At 35.2% G+C, this 26,248-nt stretch overlaps 1 protein-coding gene across 13 annotated transcripts in view; it reads right to left on the bottom strand.

Annotated features, from left to right (window-relative positions):
• Positions 1-26,248, bottom strand: part of WDFY3 (WD repeat and FYVE domain containing 3) — a 251,234-nt gene that overhangs the window by 105,838 nt on the left and 119,148 nt on the right. For 12 of the 13 annotated variants that reach the window (XM_044766258.2, XM_044766252.2, XM_070505447.1 and 9 more), the window contains 9 exons: positions 25,589-25,755; positions 18,510-18,977; positions 17,509-17,610; positions 14,765-14,958; positions 10,978-11,435; positions 9,440-9,523; positions 5,003-5,180; positions 3,975-4,189; positions 1,650-1,762 (listed from right to left, as the gene is read on the bottom strand). In XM_044766258.2, coding sequence (XP_044622193.1) covers positions 1,650-1,762; positions 3,975-4,189; positions 5,003-5,180; positions 9,440-9,523; positions 10,978-11,435; positions 14,765-14,958; positions 17,509-17,610; positions 18,510-18,977; positions 25,589-25,755 — 1,979 coding nt within the window. The remainder of the gene's footprint in view (positions 1-1,649; positions 1,763-3,974; positions 4,190-5,002; positions 5,181-9,439; positions 9,524-10,977; positions 11,436-14,764; positions 14,959-17,508; positions 17,611-18,509; positions 18,978-25,588; positions 25,756-26,248) is intronic. The other variant, XM_070505452.1, reaches the window with a different exon arrangement.

The following is a 26,248-nucleotide window of genomic DNA, read 5'->3' as shown; positions in this document are numbered from 1 at the left end:
TGTAATGGAGAAAATATTCCCTCTCAAGATACTACATGAATGTAACTGTTTCCCTCTTACATGTGCTAAATATTGAGGCAACCAAAAAATATTTCAATATTCTCTTAGAAAAAGGAACTGTTTTTGTTTCTACTCTTTGCAAAGGAAATCACAACTCAATTCTAAAGAACTGTGTAAAGTACAAAACAACAATAACAAATATATACTTATCTATCTAGGGGATGCATATTCATTGATAGGAAAAACTGCAATACTTTCTGTTTCCCGATGAAACTGTGTTGGACATCAAAAGATGTTCAAGTTTCCAAACACAGTATTCGCTAAGCACTGATGATAATTTATAGGCAGAAAAATTAAGATTGAAATAATGGTTGAAGGTTATTTATTCTTTCTGATTCTCACCTGAAAAAACAAAGGGTTGAACTGAACGATCACTACGGCCTTTCAGAGCAGCCATTCCACTTTTCTAAGTTTTATTTCCTTCCTGCTTCACTAGTAATAGTCACTTCAATCCATCAAAACAAATGCCTTATCTCTATGGCTAACAATGACATAAAGTGAGTTGTAAAGGCAAAAAACAAACAAAACTACTGAATTAACATTGGGAGGAAATCCAGTGTGACGAGCTCTCTCCTGAGAACACTCTCCCCCCAGCTCTTGAGGGGATGGAATCTGTTGCCTCTCCCTAGTCCTCGCCAGACTGGTTGGCAGTGCCCACGTTCGGCTACAGCGCATCATCATTCCATCAGTCTAATGTACAAAATCCTCCTCCTTGAAGGCTCCTCATCAGCATTACTATCACACACTTCACTAGGAAATCTCCCATCTGTATTGTTGGAATTTCATTCTCAGTCCTCTCTGCACTAATTCTGCCAACGGACTGGGGGATGTCAAGGTTCACATGAACAACCCATCTAACACCTCACTTCTAGTTCTACAAGCACCTTTCCTCCAATGAGCTTCAGCTCTATGTCACTCCAGAGCCACTCTCTGGGCCTGGACCTTTTCTTTGCTTGTTTCACTGCTCCAATTTTGATTGCCTTTATCCCACTCCATTCTTCCAGTTCTCTCATTCCTTTTCTCTCACTACATTTGCTTTTTGGCCTAATTATTGTTCTCTAGTCCAGTGACCTATCCCTTTTCTCCTAGCCTATCACTAGCTGCTTGGGCTTCACTTCTTTCTCTAAGCAGCCTATACTCCTTGGTCTATCTCTTCAACTACTTTGATCAGTACTTTTAATTTCCTATCCTCCATGTCCTCCAGCAGCAGCTGTCCTACAAACCCACGGCCTGTTAGTAATCCAATCAACCACTCTTCAGCCCAGGCAGCAAAGGCTACTAGAGAAAGGCAAAGAAATTATGGCTCCTCTGAGAAAGAGGTAGTCCGTCTTCCAAGCCAAGGGTTATTCTGCACAATACTCTCATCTCTTTTGGATCTTGCTTACATCAGTGATTCCTTGTCCATCTCCAACTGTTCCCTTCTTCAGTCAGTCAACCAGACGTGTTTCTTCATTTAAACAACAAACAACAAGAATAAAACTTACTCCTTCCTTTCTTTCACAGTCAAACTTCTTGAAATAATATTCATCCCCTACATGATTTTCATTTATAAAATAAACCAAAAAAGATAACTTCAAAGGTCAACTTACTTGTCATCTCTGGCTCATAACTCAGTGAACTTGGTTTGTGGACCCGATACTGTTTTAGCAGTTTTTTGTCCCAGGCACCACAATTCAATGGACTTGCCAAACGCAAAAACTCCCTAAAGAAGAAAAAAGTAGAGTTATTCCTTATATAATTCATAAGCCAAACACACAAATAACGGGCTTTATTGAGTTAAAACAGACTGGTTAAAATACAAAAGACATCCAAACAGTTATTATAAACAATATACAATGTTAACTTTACATTTTAATCACCAAGCACTGAGAAGAGCACAGAATATTGTGAAGGGCTAGAAAACAATATCTGGGAGCATGTTCTCCCAGAATGAATGCACAGAAATACATTGAATTGTCTAGGAGTTACAGTACCAGGAGTCCTTCATTCTAGTCATTTATGGCATCAGGTAAAAGGGGAAAAAAAAAGAACAGAATACTTCTATATCAGAAAAAAAATTTTTTAAGTCAGGTACCCTTTGCCATTTTTTCATGCAGAATGCGATATGCAATTAGTTTAGAACTAATGGCTTAGCGGCAGCAAGGTATCTGTACCACCATGTGACCTTTTCTTCTGAGAACTCATTCATTGTGAAAACTGAGCATTTCCATTGCTTACTCTCTTCATCTAACCAGGCAGTATAAGTTACTTAGTAAAATACTAGTATTAGGTATGAGACTGTCTAGTTTTAATGTATATTACCAAAAAGGATCAGGAGAAAATCTCCATGCTATTTTCAATATTTTAAGTCTCTGAATATATCTACAAGATGATGGATGAAGTGAGTAGACAGTATGTCTTATTCATCTTGATATTATCAGGGCCTGGCATGCTGCCTAGGACAACAGTGTTTACCAAATGTTTACCACATGGGTTTTTCTTATCCATCACTAGTTTGGAATTAGTTAAAAAATACAAATTACAACTAAAGTTCAACAATTTTTAAGAAAGTTCCCAGAAATTTTCAGAAAAAGGGGTACTCTAACAGCAGAAAAAGATTATTTATAAAGAGAGCTGCTTATATTCTGGAAGTGACAAAATACATGAGTATATTTTTGTAAGGAAGGACAAGATGATTTACATATTAAATCTGTTTGGTAAGGCAATTTCAAGGAAAATATCTTTTAAAATGGTTCATCCCCAAAACACAGATCATTATTTCTCTTGCATTAAAAAGGTCATTTATGGGGCCAACCTGGTGGCATAGCGGTTAAGTTTATGTGCTGTGCTTCAGTGGCCTGGGGTTTGTGGGTTCAAATCCTGGGCACAGACCTACACACCATGCTGTGGAGGTGTCCCACATACAAAATAGAGGAAGACTGGCATGATGTTAGCTCAAGGACAATCTTCCTCAAGCAAAAAGAGGAAGACTGGCAACAGATCAACACATGTTAGCTCAAGGCCAATCTGACTCCCCCAAAAAACAAAAATAAAAATAAAAAGGCCTTTAAATATGCATGTATTTTTTGAATGGTTAAACTGTTGAAGGTATGCCCATACCATGGAATATAAGTCAGTAATAAAAAGAAACCTACTATCAGTACATAACAATTTGGATGCATCTCAAAGGCATTATGATAAGTGAAAAAAGTTAACCTCAGAAGGTCACAAATTGTATGATTTCATATCTATAACAACAAAATTATCAGTGACAAAATTACGGAAATGGACAACAGATTAGTGGTTTCCAGGGTTTAGGGATGTGAAGGTTAGGGGTTAGGGGAGTGGGTGCCACAATAAAGGGGTAGCACTAGGGAGATCTTTTTGATAGCTTGATTGTGTGGTGGTTACATAAATCTACATGTGATAAATAACAGGGAACTACAGTGTACATGGATACATTGTATCAATGTCAGTTTCTTGATTCTGATGTTGTACTATTGTTACATAAGATGTAATCATGGAGGAAACTGGGTGAAGAGGACACAGAACCTCTCTGATCTTTACAACTTTCTCTGAATCTACAAAAAAAGTATTTCTTACAAGAGTTCTTACATATAAAAAGCTCTTAAATACAAAGCAGATGCAAGTCACATAAATGTAACATGACTATTTTTGAAGGAAAGTGAGAGTTTGCTAGATTCAAGTGGAAGAAATAACCAATGGACAGAAACATCCTTTGTTTACTAATAACGAGATTTATCTGTTTATAAGTCCTATATTTTGAGCATTTTGTCAACTTTTGTTGTGTTTTGGTTTTTCCCACAGATAACTGAATATATGCCTACTAAAACGAGAACTCTTAATAGAAAGACTTTAGGAACTGCCACTACTAACTGTGGCCCATTTGAATGCGAAAAAGAGAATGCACTGACCTCAGCACCATGGGCTCCAGGGCCTGCGAGGCTAATCGTTCAAACATGCGCTGGAGGGGCGGGTGCAGTGAGTGGTCCTCGTCAGCCAGCGCAGCACTGCAGCGCTGCAGCAATCGTGCATGAAGACCAGCTTCACACATGACCTGTTGGTTTCTTTCTGTATGCACCAGGGATTGTAAAATATTTGCCACGGCAAGTTGAAGGTCCAAAGCATGCTACAGTTAACAAAGAAATCCATGCCACAGGGCATTCTTACTAAGACAGGTGATAGTTCTCTCCACATGAAGCACAGCTTTTAATATGAGGTCTCTATATGCTGCAAATTACACTCATGAATTAAGTAGTTGACTTAGAGTGGTAAGTTAACTCAAGACCAGGGCTAGGCAAACATTCCCTATCCTCATTTTGCAAGAAGCATACCCAGCTGGACTCTATTCTCTTCTACATCTTATATATTACTTGACTGTATAACTAATAGTATTTTTATTTTTATGGAAATAGTGGATGGAAAGCCTTTTTCATGTGGGTAAATCACCAGTTTAAAGGAATGCCTATTGTTTACATTTGTGACACTTTAGGGCTTAGAGGCCATACAACATTTTAACAAAATTAGTCACCCAAACTCCAGTTCACCCAAATACTTGAGTGCTACAAGTCAAAACAGACAAATAACCTCAGAGTGGTATCTTCAGTCATTTTTCTTTCTGTACTATTTTCTTTCTGTACTAACAATTTCCACTGCTGAGCAGGATTTATAAGGACAAACAGAATTAATTTCAGCACCAGAAGTAACTGTCCTGGTTGCATTTGTAACAAATGAATTGTACTCTAAAACGTATCTACCTACCATTCATTAAGAAAGTTAAGATTTAATAGAGAAATCCTATTTTTCCTTTACCTATTGTAGCACGTGATATGGAATGCTTCCACACCACTTTCTTTCTTGGCCCCACTCCCTTGCTCATGCAGTCACACTCACGCCCTTTCACTCGTTAAAAATGGGAAGGAACCAACATCTCCAAGCTTACTTCTGGCTGTGTCATGGACCCAACAGAGGCTAGCAGGTCCAGCATAGCGAGCATGGCTCCAGGGTGGATGACAACGGCATCAGAACTCTGGAGCGATGAAGCTGCCACATGTAGTTTCAGGTCAGCAACATTTTTAGGAGGGCAAATGGGGGGAGTTGAAACAGCATGATATGCATGCCTATAAAAAAGAGAGAAGGGTAATTTGGTATTTAATTCCAAGCACATTCCATGTTCATTTTCTTGATCTTTTGTTATCTTTATCCACTGATAAGCAAAAGCCTTGTAATTCACGGATGGGTTACAAAGCACCTTAAAGTTAGGATATTAAAAAAGCAATATATCATCAATTCTTAATAAGTCACATATAGACAATTTAACTAACAATTGTTCTAGGCTTTTATTTCTCTTTACCATTTACTGTTTGGACTGTTTCATTAAACAATGGCACCTGTACCAGAAGATGTAAACAAGTGAAATCATACTGATTCAAAGCTCTAGGAAAGGAGACAGTTCTGAAAATAAGTGATGAGAGAGCAAGTTAAATTCAATCCCTTGATGAGATTTTCTTTTGAAATTACCTATGTGTTTTTAACCTTTCCTTAAACCATGGGTAACATAACAAGAACTAATGAGATCAAAGTGGCCTCCTCTATAACTGAGTCAACTGAGGCCGGGTTGGCTCAGAAGCTTGGCTACCTAAGCATAAATATATGAAGCATCAAGGGAGTTTTCCTTCAGTTTATTTGGAACGACATTCACCTTTTGCCTTGTCCCCCTTACCACTGAAAATATTCATCACATTTTTTAAGAACTTAGACGGCATATTTTATGGAACAAGCTTCTATGAAGTAGAAACAGCCATGTCCTAAATATATAACATTTCTTCTCATCAATGATCTCCACTTTCTATTTCATACTATTCTACTTCTACCTTTCATGAGTTTTGCACATTTTGTATCTTGGCACTAGGAAACACACGCTTGTGGCTTTGGCCTAGGGGAGCTCTTTGTTCAGTGAATCCGTTTCAGCGTCCTGTTGTCTAACGCTGAGCTCTGACACCGGGAGCAGTGCAGGTTCAGCTTTGACACAAGAGCAGCTTGGGAAACACATGCTTGAAGTCAGCGATTTAGTAGCAAAGAATGGGCACTGCCATGTTTTTTTTTTTAAAAGTACTATTCTCTTTTTAACAGAGATTCTAGAAAGTATTCAGCTTCACTTATAAAAAAGCACATGGCTCTGTTAGTTTAATTAAAGTCAGCATACCCTCCACCCACGCGTGTTTCCATTCCGTTTTTTTGTTGTGTTTGCTCAGAAAGATTTAATTTCTAAACTTACTAAGCAAGATTTCTAAGTGCTTATTACCAATAGGTTCCCTCCTCCTAAGCTGCTCCCTTTATTCTTTAAAATATTTTAATCCATCTAGGAAAAAATATTATAATACCTCTAATAGTGTAACAGGAATTTAAAACCATTCAATTAAGAAATTTTATTAAAACTGTTATTACATGCAAAAAAATAACTGAGATTTGAGAAAAACATAGATTCTAATTGCATATTTTAGTTAAAGGCCTTTCAAAATTATTTCTGAGTTGCCAAATTTATTATAGATTTGAACTTAAACTATGGATATACCCAGGAAGAAACCTTTATGTCTTTGTAAACCAAACTCTTTACTAATATATAACTGTTAGAGTAGCAAACTTTTTCATCTTATGCAAGAAAACAATATTCTGATACAGGAATTGCATTTATTCTACTCAAACTAGAAAAAGATTGCAACGTTGCAGAAATCTAAAACATGGTATTTATTAACTAAAATTAGGTCTATTTTCACAGGCATTATATAACGTTAATTCTTACTTACTAAGTCACTTAAAGTATCACCACAGCTATTACCACTTTTTAAATTTAGAGAGTATGGCAAGCTTATTAAAAGGATAATTTTCAAGCAAGAACTAACCATTTGCAAAGACAGGATAAAATGACATTTCAAAATTTACTTAATTTTTATGTTGCAGTTACTTTTAAAACTTACAGAAATTGGTACTTAATATTTCAATCTAAATTCTCATATATATTTAAGACTCTTCTATCTCTCTTGGGAATATATACTTAAATATTTAAATTTTGAATTTGCTTTGCTTTAATTTCCATCAAGTGTGTACAGGCACTAAGTAATGGATACCATGTTTGAACGATAACTAGTACTCGCCACCTTTTCCTCCATTGCAGATACACCCTGGAGTCCCTGGGTTATTTTTCTGTATTTTGTTTTCACTTTCTGTAAATCTGACTGAATACTGTTCAGCTACAATCCTGTTCCATTATTCTTTCTGAATAATGAATAATAATTAAAAAGGTTATGCGTTTTGGTTTCCCAAATATGAGGTGTCCTACTTCTTTGTGCCCCCAATTCCTAAAATAATTAGAGAAGAATCTCCAGGATTTTACATGCCAGACAAGTAGCACAAGCTCAAACTTCCTTAGCACGGAATACTCCACAAGCCGTAGAATCTAATACAACGTTGGTTTCTCCTTTTGCCAAGAAAACAACCATGTTTTGCCACAAGAAAAAGATGCCCATGAGCTGATGTAATTTGTTGAGAAGTCTAGAAATTAGTCTAATTTCAAAAGTTACCATATTTGTGAAATAAAAACATTGTTTTCTTAGTAGCTTATGATTCTTATCACTGAGCAAAATGTATGTAAGCTGACCAGAATGGCAACCTGAAAATGTCAACAGTGATCTTATTATCAGCAGGAACAGTGACAGGAGCTTCCTTGGGGTAACATCAACCTGTAAGGCCGATTAGAATTCCTGTGGATAAGACTCATTCAACCAGGACTGCTGATCCGTGACAGTTTCCCCTAAAGTCACAGACGTGGCATCCTGACATGGGGCCATGTTGCCAATGACGACAAAATGTTTGACTCTAAGTTAAATAACTCTATGATATGGAATAAAATGCTGTTCTCCCTTTGTCAAATTACCATTTAAATAAATAGTAAGTTCTGACGGATTTTTTTAAATGTGTTCCTTTAATCTGTAAATTTCTATGGAAAGTATTATGTGGTTTTTGATTAATATTTAAAGAGAATTAAATGTTTTAAGACAGCAATTTATAAGTCTTTATCACTTATGGTAGAATCATAAAATACAATTTTTTAATAATTAAAACTATTTAGTAATTGAAAGTATTTTTCCAACATCCTCTAGTTCTGTGGGATAGTGAGCACACAGGAATCTTCAAACACAAAGAACACCTTTTACCTAATTCATTTTAGCAGCAGAAAAATACACTAGGTCAACTCAACTTGATTTTTGAATTAAAAACTTCTGCTCTTAAATTAAAAAGAAATAGTAGCTTTAAAATACAAATATACTGAACAACGCTAGGTTCATTTAAGACTATTCTGAACTAGGCCATGATTTACTGGAAGAAAATGAGCTGTAAGCCCCACAGTAAATTTAAGAGAAAAAGGAAAATATTAAGTCTTTCCATACACCTAATGGATATTACGATTGAAATATACTGAAATACAGGATTTGTAACAAACACTTTTGATGCAATAACTCCAGCTATATCCAAGTTTCAAAATCTGAACAAGAGAAATAAAATTGAATAACAACATAGCAGAAGCTCAAGATTCATTTTTAAAAGGCCTCAATGGAAGAATATTACATGACGTAAGCACTTGTACTTGGTTATGAGGAAAACAGGGGAAGGAAGAGTATTCGGTGCCAACTGCACAGACTAGGATCATTTTAAGTACAGGTTGCAAATGGAATCTTAAATGGATCTTAATTGTACTCTTCTCAATCAACTACAGGTTCTTTATATTCCTAAGCTTTAAATTCAAGGTCGACTAGATCAGCTTAAAAAGAAATTTACACAGAACTGATGAAAGCAAGAGCTGGGTTAGGTTTTTATTTACTTTTTCAAAGCTTAGCTGTGACAGATCTCCATAAGAGCATCACATTTCAACTGGTTGAACCTGACTGAGAAAACACGTTTCCTTGCCAGTGCTGCAATGGTCATTCTGGACTAACAGCAAAGACCAAAGGATGCTTCCAAGCACATTTGAAGTAAAAAGAAAAAGCAGAAAAGTACTCTCCTTAAAGATACACTAAGCCTCCATTCCCAAATTGATTTTCAAAAGATATGCCTGCTCTAAAAGCAAAACGCATATTTTAATCTAAGTCATAGAGTTCAATGACAAAACTCCACATGTGCTTTACGTCTTCATAGCATCAACACATTTACTCTCATAAAAATACTCAAGAGTAGTTGACAACTTTAAAACCCACAAAAAAATCAAATAGAAAGTCAAAAAAAATGTGAAGTTACAAAGCACAATCATCATATTAACATTTAATTAAACACAGAAGGAAAAAACCACACAAATGCAGATTGACTTCTGTTATAAGATCAGTACCTTTTCCTGGACAAAGCTGGTGTACCCCAAGGAGAGGGGAGAGAAGACTCACTTGTCAGGCAAGGAGGAATCTGCTCTGCACGACTACAGACAACAAAACAGACAGGGTGGTTTAGAGAGGTTAGAAGAGAACACCAGGTTGGCAGCTGGTTAGTTTCACAAGAAATACCAGTAAAAGCCTAATAAGGAATATCCTCCATACTCAGTAGGAACAAGGAACAAGACTGCAACACATGCACTGAGGGAGACAGAAAAGCATGCTTAAGGCAGATGCTTATCCATTAATGTTGACATTTAACACATTTGTTAAACAGAATCCTGTAAACCCTGTTTCTGACAAAGCAAACTAAAAATAAGGTATATTAACTAGGATAAGCAGGAAACAAAGGAAAAAAGGTTGAATCTGAATACAAATTTCAAATTTAAACAGCTTATTCCTAGAACACTACACTATCCCATGTTTCCTGTAAGTTAACAATATATATGCATTTTTATTTTCAAGACAGGAAAAATGGAAAACAATTTTTCTCACATTACCAGGATTTTCTTATCTAAATATTAAGGCCAAAGAAATATTAAGAAGCAAGAAAATATCTCAGTAGATATTTCACAGCACAGGAAATAAAGCCTATTAGAAGCTCTTTCCAATAGAGTTACTTGCTTTATTTATGAGGGCATTAGAGAAACAATCATTTATTTTATGAAATAAAACTATGCTAACTATTAAAAGTGATAATGCTTGGGACAAGTTAGCAGCATGATTATTCTTACATTATTTTCAAAGTGAGAACTTAGTTGAAACACAGTTTAAGAACTGAAAATAAGTGATTTAGGTAAAGTGGCACTCCCACAATCTCCCTGAGAACCCTGGATTTCCCTCATCATAGATTTTATCATGATCTATTGTAACTGTTTGTTTATGTGCCTGCACTTAAGCTAAAGGATGGCCAGAACCAAGGTAGTCTTGTGCTGAGCTGAACCCTCAATGCCCAGCACGAGGAAGGGAATGAAGCAGGCGTTCGCTAAGTACTTGCTCAGTGAAGGAATGAGTAAACAAGTCTGATGGACTCTTGAACTACTGAGGTCTCCTAGGGAGCTATATCATTTTTCAAAGATTATGAAAATTTAAGAATGATTCTGAATGCTGTGAATATATCATCTGTCTGGAAATACATATAATCATAAGAATGTTCTCCTACTGATAACTAATATCAATAAGTCCGGATCACCTAATATAGTTGAGAGTAAAGAGGAAAAGACAACAGTAAACATCACCATTAAAGTAAATTTCACAGAAACTGTTCCATTTAGTACTTTGAGAGCTAACTGGCCCGGGATTTATAAAAAAGACACAGAGGTCTACGTTGAAAAACTTAACATCACAGCAATAGTAATATTCACAAATAAAGTGACAGACGAGCAAATAAGAGAGAAGATTCCTTTGTTTTCATTTTTTCAGGTTAACTAATCATTCAAGCCTTACTGTTGAAGTCATACACAGTATGCTCCTTAATTCAGAGCACAGAGCAGCACCATACCTGTCAAAAGAATCTGTGGCTACTTTGTAGAGATAAATAAAGAGTTTACTGCAGTTCTGTAAAGTGGGTGACACCGAGTCCATTGAGATGACGTCTTCCTCTAGAAGTCTTTGAAATGGCTGTGTATTTGAGGGGAAGACATTCATGGGGCTTATTTTTCTTAGGTCTGAAAAGCAGCCAAGAAATCGAACGGCATCTGCCAACTTCTCATACTGAATCTCTGTTTTGAAGAAATGAGAGTTGGCTGGCTCATAGCGCATTGCTGCAGTCAATGTGCAGAACACAGTGTGGAGAAGTTCAAACACTTGATTCTGGTTCACTTTCTCCCAGCCACTCTTGGGGGGTGAGCTCAAAGATCTCTCCATAGCAACAAACAAGGACGTAATGTACACAAATCCTCCAACTTTCCTAAAAACTGTTCTTGAACGATGGCTTTCTCGAAGGACTGATAGGAGGGCCTACGGGGGACAAAAAACAAAACAAACAAAAACAAACATAATTCAAATTAAAAGAAAAAAACCATACGTGAATGTCAAAGGGGAACACCATTCTGTAAACATCTGATGTGAATGTTTCTGTCATTTACCCAGTAAGCAGTCCTATAAAGCATATCAAATACTTTGCTAATTAAAAAATTCCATATTAAAGGCAGAAGATAATTTTAGGAAACACTATCATACACTCCTTTTGATAGAGTAAGGCTAAGTCCAAATTCTGGCTGAAAAGCTCTTCATGTGTCTTTGATGGATAATGACATCAATGACTTCAGTGATTTTTACAAAAAATCTTAGTAAGTAAGTAAAATACATATTCTAGTATAATTTTATACAATCATGAAAACTTACAACGGTGTGTGTATACAAACTGATTTATTCTAGAAGGGATCAGAGAGATGGTCAGCGCGGCCAAGACCTGCCGTATCTCAGTTCACATAAAGTGGCCATAAACTGATGCTCTGGAAAGAGGTGTCACTTCAGAGGATACACCTTCTCTCTTGCAAAGTGAATGGGCGCCTGAGGCCCGAAGGCGAGCTCTTTTGCAGAACAGCTTAAAGCGCTAAGAAATAAAACCTGAAGGCCAAACAAGTAAAACAATCTCTCATAACTACCTATTATTTTCTGAACTGTCATACTTTTAATTTAGCTTAGTATTCCAAAGAACACATTATAAAATTACCTAACATTTTAAGGGCACTTACCATGCACTAGGCACTTCTTTAACTGCGTTTATGCACTAGCTTGTTTAATCCTCTCAATAATCCAATGCCTTAGGCACTAGGCTCACCCCTTCTTTATAGATGAGGAATTGAGGTCCAATGTGTTGAACAGCTTGATAGAGACTCTACAGCTCATACAACGGCACAGACAGGATGCACACCTGGCAGTCTGACCCCTATTCACACACTCACACATGACACTATCCTGCCCAACAGCATTTTCGAATCTGTCTGCAGACACATAGGCTCCTTTTCCCTGTTTCAGCAAGTGCAGCACCAGGGGTAACTAACAGTACTCAAGACACAATTTATAATCTTCCCAATCATTACATTGGAAAAGGCTATTTTATTAAAATATCTCACACATTTCTAATGGTATTTCAAGAAGGGAAAGACTAAATTAATATATATAATTACCTTTTTGAAATATACTATTTCAGAAATTTTGAAGATTTCATTGTATGTACCTATACCTTATTACTTCAAAAGATAGGGAATATGCAATCTGTATATGTAAATAAAATTCAAAAATACAATGTATTCCTTCCATTATTCTGCAACCAACGAATTTTCCTTTTATCAGGATTTGTTAACAATACACTTTCCATATCTTGTCAAATTTAATAAACTGTACTTATACTTGCAGTATTGACTGATATTAACACAAGACTTCATAACTTTTATTCCTTTTAAATATCTTCTAACCTAGCCTGGAGATTAAATGTAAGGGCTAGAGCCAGAATGCTTGGGTTAAAATTTTAACTCCAACATCAGGAAGCATTTTACCACAGTCAATTACTTAACCTTTCTGTGCCAGAATTTTCTCTTACGCAAAACTGAGACAATAATAATAACTTACTTCACAGGAAGTACATGTAAAACTCTTAGCAAAGTGCCTGGCACATAAGCCCATCACCACCATAATCTTCAGAAACACATTAAAACAGAAAAACAGGACAAGCATTATTTTATATACAAGAAAGAGTGACTTCAGAGTTAAAGCAATACATACAAAACTAGATCGCTGGTTAGAATCATGATAGACGTTAGAAAAGCACTGCTTATAAATCCTTAGTCCAATACTCTACATGATGTACTTCTGAAAAGTCCACCTCCTACTACCTCAAAACCGGCACTCTGACACTATCACAGCACAACCTCAGTATTTGAAAAATTTCAAATACCACGAATAATTTAACATCCTGCTTAAATCAATAACTAACAACAAGTAGCAAACACCAAAGCTGCAATGAGATGCAGATGTGAAGTGGTTAGACAAAATCATTAGCTACATATTACCTACATTTGCGTAACAATAATGCATAGAATTCACATTTGTGCATCATGGAATTTTGGGTTTGTGCACAAATAATTACAAATTAAATCACACAGATTTATGGTTGTGTCAACTTGAATGCAGGCACTGAGAAGTGGTTCTGAAGGTAGCAAAAATGGAAATTGAAATTGGGATCCCAAAACCTTCTTGCAGCCTCCCTACACCGCTTCATGCCCTCAACGCACTGGAATGCTGCAGCCAGCTCATACTGGCTCTGCAGAGCCAACTGTGATATTTTTGGAATTTTGCGTGCGGGTTGTTAAAACACAACCATAATTAAAAATTAAGTTCTCTAAACTAAATAAATTACTTTAAAAACAAAAGTAGTAAATACTCAAAACACCACTTCCTAGTTATTTTCTATATTTTATTACTATCTGTGTTCTTAACACACTATATAATGGGGTGCTGTTGTACATCTCTTCCCAATCCACATTCAGCAACACTTTAGTTTCCTGAAATAAGGTCACAGTGGGAGTATTCACACCACGGAAATCAGTAAAGGCAACAAATCAAGGGCTCCCCCCGCCCCATCCAGTCTGAGAGTCGGTTATTAGCATTTACCAGACCAACACTGCCTTAAAATCAGCTCAGCCAAGTACCTCTTGTTGGCTTAACTACCAATATTTTACAAATCCAATTAAAAAGCTACTAAGAAAGGAGGAAAATGTATGTTAAAAAAGTTGACGTCTTTACCATCTTTTGAAAGTACTTGTTTTTTCCCCCAAGTCCCTTCAAATATACAAACGTTCCCCAATATTGACATGCATGTAGATTTCCTTCTTGTCTAAGAGATAAATTGTGGTCAGATTAATCTTGCTTTTAAAATAAAATGTATATTCAAAATTGTCAATATACTCAATCAAAACAGGATGAAATATACAACAGCATGAAGAAAAAAATGCACACTTGTCATTACTGATGAGAAATTGAGTACAGCAAAAGTTAGTAAAAGAAACACACGATTCTAGAAGGCAGCTGTACTTCCTGTGATGTCTGAGGCAGGAATGAGGTGAGGGTATTTGGGGAGTAGGGCAGAGGGGAACTGGACGGCGTCCCGAGGGCCTTGGAGGCCAAGTCAAAGACACTCACTTTTCTTCTGCTATTATTATTTTCACATAATTTTAGGTTTGAAGAAAAACTATAAGAATAGTTCATAATAATTTTAAGTCATTTAAAAGTAACCACAGATTTTAGTAGTAAAACAGTAATAACAACTCACTTGTCCAACTTACCCTTAAAATGTCTGTCTTCAACTGCAGTTCTTTGGGTGGGGCTGAATGCATCAACCCCAGGAGAGTGCCCATGTCATCGTCCCCATTGGGAGAGAGCACCAGCTGCTGGATAATCATCAGGGCATGCTGCCGGCACTGAGGATACCTCACTATGTTATGCGCACACCTCGCACCTCCAAATTCTCGGAAAATTCCTTGAAGAAGGGGGACAAAAGAAACATGGGTCAACTTAAAACATTCTGAGACAAGTCAAATGAATTAAAATTTGATCTCTCTGTAGGAAGAGTAACTCAAAAGAATGCAAATAAAACGCACCCAGCTTCTTCACCTTTTAAATTACAATATAAAATTGCACTGTGGGATGTCAGCAAACACACATGCAAATTTTCTCTAGATTTCCTTAATGCAAGATTAATGTCCTGATATGTTCACCATGTCCAAATTCTCCAAATCTAGACCTTCCAGAAATTTCCCAGGTAGACACCAAAGAGATCCAATATTTTTATGTAAAGGCTTTAAGCTGAACAATACTTGAAATCAATTTATATAAAAGGCTTTCAGACAAACAATACTCCAAATAAATGAGATTTAAACTGAACAAGACTTACAAAATAGCAGCAAGAAAGGAATGGAATAAATTATTCTATCATGAGAAAAATTACAAGGAACCAAACTTTTTAGTTAGAGCACATGAACAAAGAAAGACCAACTCTATAATAGAAAGCATCAGGCACTGTACTGCTCCCAAGGCTTTGTGTGGATGGAATGATTTAATCCTCTTCCCTTACGTACAGAGGAGGAAATGAGACATACAGAAGCTGACTCACATGGCCAAGGTCACACAGCTAGCAAGCAGCAGAGCAGGATTTATGCCCAGACAGTCCACCTCTATATAGCCTGTGCTCCTGCCTGTGAGTGGTATGTTCTCACATCAAATACCATCTCTGAGCAGGAAAAAAATGGACCAAGCAGCTTAAATCACTAATTAGTATTTCCTTTGAAGTGATCGCTCCTCTACACTTTTCAAGTACCTTGTATATGCCACTATTATAATAGTTTATATCAAACTGTCTTAGTATTGTTTGTTTATATGTTTGGCTCCCCATTAAACCTGGAATCCCTTCTGGTTTGCGTTTCAATAAATGTTTCCCAAGTGAATAAGTGTCAGTGTATTTTGCTGTAGCGGCTACCGTCCTACTGAGTGACTTTCTATTTGCTAACTTTATAAGAATTATATGACCTGGCAGTGAGTCTAAGTCAGATGCCTGAGATGTAGCACATGGAAGGCCATGTTTACTTACTTCCTTGTGCCAGTTAGTGTCCATCGGATAATCCTAAGGGCTAATAGTTTTTGAATACTTACTATGAGCAAAGCACTATTTTAAGTGTCTGAGATGCCACAGCTAGCTAGCAACATCTGTCTTCACAAGCAAAAGACAGTCACTAGAAAGAAAACTTTGTGAAAATGTCTGGTACTCTGGGAGATGTATTAAATTACTTCAGTAATACAGAGTAAGTTCTCCACTTTCCTACATTAGTAGAATTGTTCAGTCCCTCCCTGGTAACTCTAGGTCATGTCATCAAAAGCTAATTTATCAAATAAACTCTTGCTGGTATATCCTTATTACATTTCTGACTATCTCAGTCAACTAAACCTAGTTAGCGGAAATAAGAAGATTGTACATTATACCATAGACAAACTGTTAACATCGTAACTATTAAACTTCATCATACTTATTGTTTAATTTACCTACTAAGTTCATTCAACTCTGTCCTGGCATCAGCTAAAACAGTATTTAAATAATTACTTACATAATTAAGTGTTTACATCTTTCTACATCAGGTTGTAATTCCTTTCAGGCAAGAATTATCTTTGTATCTCTAATATCTAGCATAGTGCTTGGGACACACAATATATTTTAAATACGTTAAATACTGAGTTCCTCTGCATTCAAGCAAATAGGCATGCATTTGTGCATTCGCTAGTTCATTCATTTGTTTGTTCATTCATTCATTCATTTGTGGCTTCCCACCACACTTAAAATACAATTCAAGTTCCTCAGCATGGCCTAAAAAGCTCTATATGATCTGGGCCAAGCCAACTTACCTAAACTCACCCCCAGTCATCCACTCCTCTCAAGCTGTAATGACAGTTACCTGAGAGGTTTCTGACATTGACTAAAATTTCAACTAATCTTTTTTAAATGCAAGTGATATTTTATAAATACAGGTGGACTACCTGTTAATGACAGGTAGAAAGGATTGAAGACCAGTTTAATGAATCCAATTTACCTGGGAAAGACAAGTTTTACTAGAGACTCATTTTTCAATATTTCCCTAGGGTTATAACATTATAATACTCTAACTTGAGTTACTAAAAAATTAAGAAAATCACCATATGAAGCAGATATTTTGGAAAATATTTAAATAAGCAAAGTTATTCAACTAAGGGTCTGCATTATGTAAATAAAAAAATAGAGAAATACCTCAAAATCAAGGCCAACTATAAAAAGCAATAAAATATAAGAATATATTTTGAAATCATAATAAAGTTACATATTTTGTCATCAATATACTTATAAAGGTCAAAAGTACTGTACTTCTAGAGATAGGACAGTACCATTACTGAATCAATAGTTTTTTCTCTAAGCAATAGGAGCATTTCAGACACAAGAATCAATAGAGAAGATATAAGCAGAGGCAGTAGCCTCCCCAAAGCATTCGCTAGTAGCTTTTCTAATTACCTGCATTTGTGTTTGATCCTTGAAGAAGCACTGTCAAGGTCTCCATAACCAACAAGGCCAGGTGTTTTTGGTCTTCAACTGAACTATTATTTCTTGAGTCCACTACAAAAAAAGGATCCAAGGTCCAAATCACAAAAGTTATAAGCTTATTTTTTTCTTGATTTGGTTTTGTTTTAATAATTTTAAAAATATTTGACAATCACTTTTACCACTAATACAATCAATACAACACGACCTTTAAAAATGATATATATGTCCACCAGTTACCAAAAGTAAGGTCAAAATCCATGTTTACAGATTTTACTTTGGTGTGGCTAGAAGTAGTTATCTAACAAATATTAAAAAGGAAAATGCCAATAAAAATGAAATGTGTCTTTCTCATAGAGGTTTCCCTAATCAAAGAGGTCAATAGGAGAATTCTAGATTTCAATGCACCAAAGACAAAGAAAAGCTTATGAACAGTGCTATCTATTTAACGTGTATTAACTCATTCAACACATTTAATACCAAGTGGCAGATACTACTATACTTTCATCAGATTTATCAGAAAGGATGAAAAATATTAAATTTAAAGTGTCTAATAATAATATATGTGTGCATATATAACATCACTAAAGAGACATATTTATTTATGCTCTATAATTAATAAAAACATTTTGAGGCACCCAAACATCCCAATTGTTTCTAGAAGTTTTATTTTATTCCCTCTTAGAACAGAAAATAGTAGACACTAGTCATGTGGATCATAAACGTTTTCCTCAGTTTTTACTTTAAATCCTCTTTCACCACAATGAGATATTTCTAGTCTCACCTCCCCATTCCCAATTCTGGAACAGAGACTGAATGAACAAGTTAACTCTGGGAAACATTCACAAGGATGTCACAATAACACACATTAGTGAGTCATTCAAATTAATAAGCGAATGAAAGGCAAAGTATGAACAAAACCCCTGCCCAGACCTCTTTGTCAAATAAAAATAAAATTATGGAAAATGCTTTACCTTGCTCATTTAGTGCCTGAGTTGGATCCTTCAAGAGGGCAGCATATTTGTGCAAAAGGGTTACCATGACCTCCAGAAGGCCCACCTCCCTGAACACGTCTTTAAATATGTAGTCATGCCGTGTAAACTTAAGGAGTGTTTTCATTGCAATAATGCTACAGTGGTAAGAAGAGCTAGATTTTAAGAGGATGCTAACACTAATAAGTTCTTTACAAGGGATATAATTTAAGCTAAAAACGACAAACTCTAGCATCTCAAAGTATTTGTTTTGTACTTCTGGGAGTTTAGAAATCTTTTCTGCAAACTGTGACAGTGTGTGCTGTGACTCTAGGATGAAATAATTGGCATTGTCAGCCATGTAAATATTTGTGATGGCGTCAAGGATGATTTGGGCAAGGAAGCTGGTTTTTGCTTTTAAAAATGCATTCTGAAGAACTGCAAAGGCCTGGACATTTCTCACACTGTGACCTAAAATAGAAAACAAGAACACAAAAGTAGGTGCTATGTGATATTTTAATCATGGCAAACTAGTCTATTTAACAGATCAGGAATTCTAACATTTATCAACTGTTTACTAAGAATACATCCTGTTTTCACGAAAGATATTATTTTTCTTCACCAGGTTCAGTCATTTAATTGAAAAATAAGTAACAATACTGATTAAACTTTTAATGCATCATTATGAATACCGTGACTCAAGAATAGTACACGTTGAAACATTAGACTGTTTTAGAGAGAATAAAGCATATTATATAAGTCCAGGCTTCAGAGTTTGGAAATGTGCAGAGGTGTCGCTTTTTATTATCTGTAAGAGTGACCTTGACTGTAAGAACAGTTACCTCTCAATCTGAAAAGACTTTCAGGTTGACTAAGTAACAGGCCTGAGAGCAGCAAGAATGGCAAGAGGAAAACAGGAGAGGAAAATTCTCTAAGTTCCAATCTTCCTTTATAATTATGACACTAGAACTTTCATAAACTTTAATTTGTAAATTTATTCTGTTTTCAAGCTCAAAGTGCAATTTCTTTACATATACTAAACGTTTGTTAAAAGCAATTTATCGCCAGCTACCAGCTATATTTCTAAACATCTGATTTTCAAACATACCAACTGGAAAAAAACAAAAATTAGTACTCATGACTCTTGTGAGGCAAATTAGTGATAATAATTATAAAAAAGTTAACACAGAAAATATTCGAGGCATGTGAAAACAAGTGTTTGCTTCTAAAAATTGTCCCAAGCTTCATAACTATTAGGAGTATAGGGCACTGGCAAGAGTGACCAAAAAATTAATATAGAGCCTTACAGAATAAGCTAGATTTTAGGAAAAGGATAAGCACATAACAAGGAAAAACATAAAATGGGTTAGAAAGACTGCTCAGAAACCCTGGCTTGGACATTATCTGAAAAATGCAAAGATTTTAAAAAATCTTCAGTCTATATGATTTCAATTTTCTTTTTGTTTATAAGTTATAAATTTATTCCATGTGTGGCAAATACCAAAGATTTATCTTTACTTTCAGCTCCTTACTAATAGTATGCTTGTTCTTTCTGAGGACACCTTCACTTTTTATTACCTGCAGGTAATCCAAAAACAGGCTTGGATAGACCGATGGACACACAAACGTAAAAGTCTGACTACACGTGACAAAAAGGTGACAAATAAAGTTAAAGAATAACTCCAACCAATATTTTGTATCTTTCAGCTAAATGACAGTATCAATTATCACTACAAAGAAAGAGTTAAAAAGAGCTGAGTTTAGGATAACATGGGAAAATTTGGATTTTCCCAAGTTTCTTCTTCATTATTTGGTTTCAAGTGATGTCACTGACAAAAGATAAGGCATATTAATAACCAACCCCAAGAACAAATTATCCACCACTGGGAAATGCAGTGGTCAGCAGTTTGGCTCTTAGTAATTTTTTTACTGATAGTAATGAACCTGCTCTGATCCATCCTTAATCCTACTTGTTATCCAATTCATCTAAGGGTCATTAGTATGTAGTTAAAATAGGCTGATCAGAGGAAACGACCAAGGAACGCTGAGACTCTAACTGGTCTCCATTACCAAATGTAAGAGCAGAAAATTCTAAGCAACTGAGGAACCAATCAGTCTACATGTAAAATTCAATCATTTCCAGTGACTAATCCAGAAAAAGAGATGTTCTGTTTGTAATATTATTTCCAAATTAGTAAATCTTATGTACAGCGGAACTCAATAGAATCTAATAATTTCGCTTCCTATCAGGAAAAAGTATCTAAAGGAATGGCTGAATAATAACACCAAAATAAGCAGCACACAAATTTGAAATGTATTTTGATTGCTGATGTTGTCAGAAGTAGTTACTCAGGACTACTCCTGAACCCGCAAAGTTACACTCCAGCAAGCCAGTTGAACATCAGCCCTGGCCACGTCTGCATCCAGCACAGATAAAGGGGACCAAGAGCTCTTCAAAGAAAGCCCAAGAGGAAGACTGAAAGGCACTTTAGCTACTAGTTTGAACAAAAACACAAAAGGGAAAATACATTATCCTCTTATATTGGTGCTGGCAGAATTAATGTGTTATGAGAAAACTTTTGTAAAGGTAAAGTGACAGAAGAGTTCTGAAAAAGAAAGCTATGGTCTTTTCTCATGCAGAGATATATTCTCTATTAAAATATATTAAAAACTCTCACTCTGTTTAGGGAACAAATTTGGAAGCTAAGGAGAGCTATGAATTATGTAGCACAACCTCACAAAGTTTCTAGAACACTTAAGGTAAAAAAACCACCCCCCATGGAGTTGTTATTAAACAGAAGCAATATTTCTTATCTAAGGGAAAGGAGTGCTACATTTTCCTTTAATTTCCTTCTTTAGAAAAATCTTTCTGCTGGTGAGGGTACCAAGTTTTATAAAAGCTCTTGCATATAATATAGAAATGGAAGTCATTTTCAAGATTTAACATATACAAAAAAACAGAGAAGTTTACCAGCTACATTAATAACTCAGTTTACTTTTTCTTTTAAATTTTATATTTCTATACTGTTTCACTTGATCTAAAATCAGCACTAACGACAAGGCAGGTAAATTATCTCTATGTATAGAGCGACAAAAAGTAGATGCATTCATGGTTTCTCTTGTAAATGTAATTATCACTGAACGGGTAAAAATTTCTGAGTAATAAGAATTTTCTTTCCATAGATGATGACAGGAAAACCAATAAAATCAAAGAAAATATTCCTCAAAGTACCCTGAACAAACAATTGACAAAAAGTAAGATAAACAGTGTCAGATATACCAGAATATACACAGGCCCAACTTATAAACAGTCCAGACCAAAGAGTTACAATTTGAAAAGGATTACCACTGCCTCATTCTATCAGCGCTACACATGACATCCTCACAGGTGGCCTTCCTCATCTCCATTCCTGTAAAATAGTCCATCATCTCTTATCTAAAACTAGATTAATAAGAAATGCACCAAGGAAAAAACCACTAAAATGAATCATCAAATTTAACAAAGTTATAGGTAAAAAAGGATATTTTAAAAAATCAATTACATTTATATAAACTAGCAACAAGCAATCAAAAATGAAACTAAGAAACAATTTCATTTAAACTATCAAAACTAAAAAAATATTTAAAGATAAATTTAACAAAGAATTGAAAGTCCTGTACAATGTACACTATAAAACACTGCTGGGGGGCCAGCCACGTGGCACAGTGGTTAAGTTCACGCGCTCTGCTTTGGCAGCCTGGGGTTCTCCAGTTTGGATCCTGGGTGCAGATCTATGCACTGCTTATCAAGCCATGCTGAGGCGGCATCCCACATATAAAATAGAGGAAGATGGGCATGATGTTAGCTCAGGGCCAATCTTCCTCAGCAAAAAAATGAGGATTGATGGTGGATGTTAGCTCAGGGCTAACCTTTCCCCCTAAAAAACACTGCTGAGAGAAAATAAGACCCAAATAAATGGAAAGTTATATATTCATGGATTGGAGAACTCAATATTGTTTAGATGTCAATTCTCCCCAAGTTGATCTACAAAGTAATCCCAACCAACATCTCAGTAGGCTTTTTGTTTTCAATAACTGACAAGATGATTATTAAATGTACATGGAAGTTCAAAGGACCTAGACTAGCCAAAATAATTTTGAAAGGGAAGACCAAAATTGGACAGCTTAAATGACTCTTTTTCAAGACTTAGTTTAAAGATACAGTAATCAAGATTGTGTAGTACTGGCTTAAGGACTGACACACTAATCAATGGGGAAGAACTCAGAGACAGTCCCAGATTCATAGTCATACATGGTCTTTTCAACAACAGGTCCTGGCACACTTGGATATCCATTTGAAAAAAAAAACCCAAAACCTTATTTCCTACATACACAAACATTAACTTAAATGTATCAGAGATCTTAATGTAAGAGAGTTAAAATACAAAACTCCTAGAAGAAAACATAGGGAAGTCTCAGGGAATTTGGGAAAAATGAGATTTCTTTACTATGAGGCAAAACCCACAAAGTATTTTAAAAATGATAAATTGGACTTCATCAAAATGAAAAACTTGGTTCTTCAAAAGGTGCTATTAAGAAAAGAAAAGGCAAGTCAAGACTAGGAGAACATACTTATAAATGTATATATATCTTATAAAGGACTTACTCAGAATATCTAAAGAACTCTTAAAATTCCAATAAAACAAACAATCCTATCAAACATTGAGCACAGAGATCTGAATCAAAGTGGAGATAAAGATGGCAAATAAGCACACGAAAAGGCTCGAAATTATTTGGAAAAACGCAAATTAAAAAACACAATTAGATACTACTACACACTCACTAGACTACCTCAAATTAAAAAGACTAACAACACCAAGTGCTGCTGAGGATGCAAAGCAAATTTTCATACACTGCTGATGTGAATGCAAAAGGGGACAGCCAGTTTCTCACAAAGTTAAACATACATTTACCACGTGACCCAGCAATTTCATGGCTTGATATTTACCCCAAAGAAATGAAAACATATGTCCGTACAAAGACTTGTTTTATATGGATGTTCATAGCAGCTTTATTCATGATAGTTAAATAAATGCCATCAACCAGTGAACAGATAAACAAACTGCAGATATCCAAGCAATGAAATACTATCAAGCATTAAAAAGGAACAAACTTCAGATACATGCAATAACATGTATGAATCTCAAAAGTGAAAGAAGTCAGATCCAAAAAGTGCATACTGTATGATTCCAGTTTATGAAATTCTAGAAAAGGTGAAATCAAAGCAAATAGGGGTTGCCAGGGCAAGGGGGTGGGGAAGAGGGTCTTGAATGCAAACAGGAACAAGGAAATTTTTAGAAGGATGAGAAAATTCCAATTGCAATTATGGTGGTGATCACACAACCATATCCATTTATCAAAACCTATCAAATTCAACACTTAAAATGGATAGTCTTTAATACACGCAAATTATACCTCAACACAGCAAAAACAGACATATTCCATATTTCCTTTATGTGGACTAGAACTATCTTCTTTAGTCCATACAATAACCGTACAAAGTATGCCACGGGAAATAGATAATTCTGAGTTACAAATGAAAGTCAAAATGATCTAGCTTGATTCATTCATTTTACAGAATACTACGCCAATTTTTCTGGAGAAGAAATTGATATTTAGAAAGGTTAGGTCACTCACGGTCACCTGAATACTGACTCATAGGGCAATGTCCTTTCTAGTTAACCTTACTTTCGTAGACTTTATGTCGCTGTATTCTCACAATAACCCCACGACGTGCTAGGTTATGTATTTATTATCCCTGTTACAGATGAGACAATTATCAGGCAGACACATGAGGAAGGTTAACTTTGCTGCATTAATGCTCTCCTTACCATATTATACTATTGTAACTAGCTATTATGCCAGTGTCATGATCAGATTGATCAGCCAAATGAAGGAACGATAAAGTCTAAAGTAGGAAGGACATTGCTGAGCTATTTTTAAATTAACTCATAGGAAGAGTTAATTGTGGAATACTCAAAGTAGAGTCTATAAATTAGAAGTTTTTGGAAACCTCTATTTTTTACTAAATATTAAATAAAATGATGCCTTGAACTGCTCAGTAAAATATGCCTTAATTTCTTATTGCAGAGAGACTCATTTAAAAAGTTCTATACAACCTACACACAAACGTCTTATTGCAGTATGTTTGATGACTCCAATCTAAGTCATGACTTTTCAATATAATTTTCTTTAGAAAATCAAATTTAGGATCTTCTAATAAATCCATTTATTCTCATTAACTTAAAGACTTATAACTGCTGACTTCTAAGTCACGAAATACATAGAAATATATTGTAAAATTTAAATCACTGGACATGTTGACATTTTGTGGCTAGTTAAATTTACATGCAAATATTATAACTGTATGGAATACTGAGTAAGTGACAATCCAGTGAAAGATACTATTAGAAGCCTCTAGGCTCAGATTCTTTCAGAATGGTTATTATGCATTTAAAAAAATTAAATAAACAGTAGAACTAGTTTGCACTCTTATGTAACTAAGTGTTATTAACTATACAATAAGTTTTCTTAGTAAAAGGTCACTAGATGAGAAGCCAAAGTTAGGAAATACGAACTATAAAATTTGGAAAGAAATATGTAACTTCTTGGTACCTAAGTTTGCTTAGTTTTAAACAAAATATAAACATCTGCATCTCATGCTTTCCTTATAAATCTTATATAGAGATAGGTATAGAGATCAGAGCGTAAATTGAGTTCCAGCCACACAAAGTGGAAATGTGTGTGAAGTGCCAACAATCAAAAGAGAGATGTTTGGATTATTAAATTGTTTGAATGGTAAGATGAAATACTAAAACATAAATTTCACTGTTTGATTTTATAATATTTTCATAATATTATTTTCAAGCATTTGATCTGCTAAAGACTATCACTCAAGAAATTACACTACAAAAAGCATAAACTTCAATGAAAAACAGTATATTACCTTTATTCAAGTAACATAAATAAAGAGCAATCAAAGTCAGACTAATTCTTTCTCTATTTCTCTGACTGGCTCAGAATAGAAGGAAAAAAACACTCACCTTTGCCTGCAGGCTGAGGTACTGCAAATCCAGGCAATAAAAAGGGTGCCCCTGTGGTAATACCAGCTGGTTTGAGCTCACTGACACCATATGTTGTTAGGGAAGTTATCAGATTAACCAGATCTTTCAAGGCATCTTTGGATTCTGCCTCTTTTGCTTGTTCCAATCTAGGAAAAGTATGATTTAGCATGTATTTTTTCTCTTTGCTGTATTCTCAGATTTAATAAAGAAAGAAAATTTCAGTTTTATATGCAACAAATAAATAAATATATAAAGTACTCCAAGAAGTTTCTTCTTATAATTCTTCCTATATAAAAACACAATATTTCTACAAATCTACAAATTTTATTATAAGACATTATGGTGTATTTAAAAGAAAATTATACCAATAGTGAGAAAACCTGATATAAGTGCTGATTTTGCCAGTAACAATGTTATTTCAGGTAAATCACTAATCTTTGGTAGGAAGTCTCTACAAAAGAATTAAATATCTCTTAAATTCTCTAAGGCTCTAAGGTTATAAAGTTTCACTGTTTACAACAAAAAACCTTATTAACCATTTCTTTCCTAAGACATTTTCTCTGTTAACAATTTTTACAAATGAATTCCTCGGGGAGAGTTCTAAGACTTCATCTGTATTTCATTAATTTAGGCATTCTC

This window comes from Equus asinus, chromosome 3, assembly GCF_041296235.1.
Source record: "Equus asinus isolate D_3611 breed Donkey chromosome 3, EquAss-T2T_v2, whole genome shotgun sequence".
Lineage (NCBI taxonomy): Eukaryota > Metazoa > Chordata > Mammalia > Perissodactyla > Equidae > Equus > Equus asinus.
Note: the sequence above shows the minus strand (reverse complement) of the source record. Positions and strands in the feature narration are given on the sequence as shown.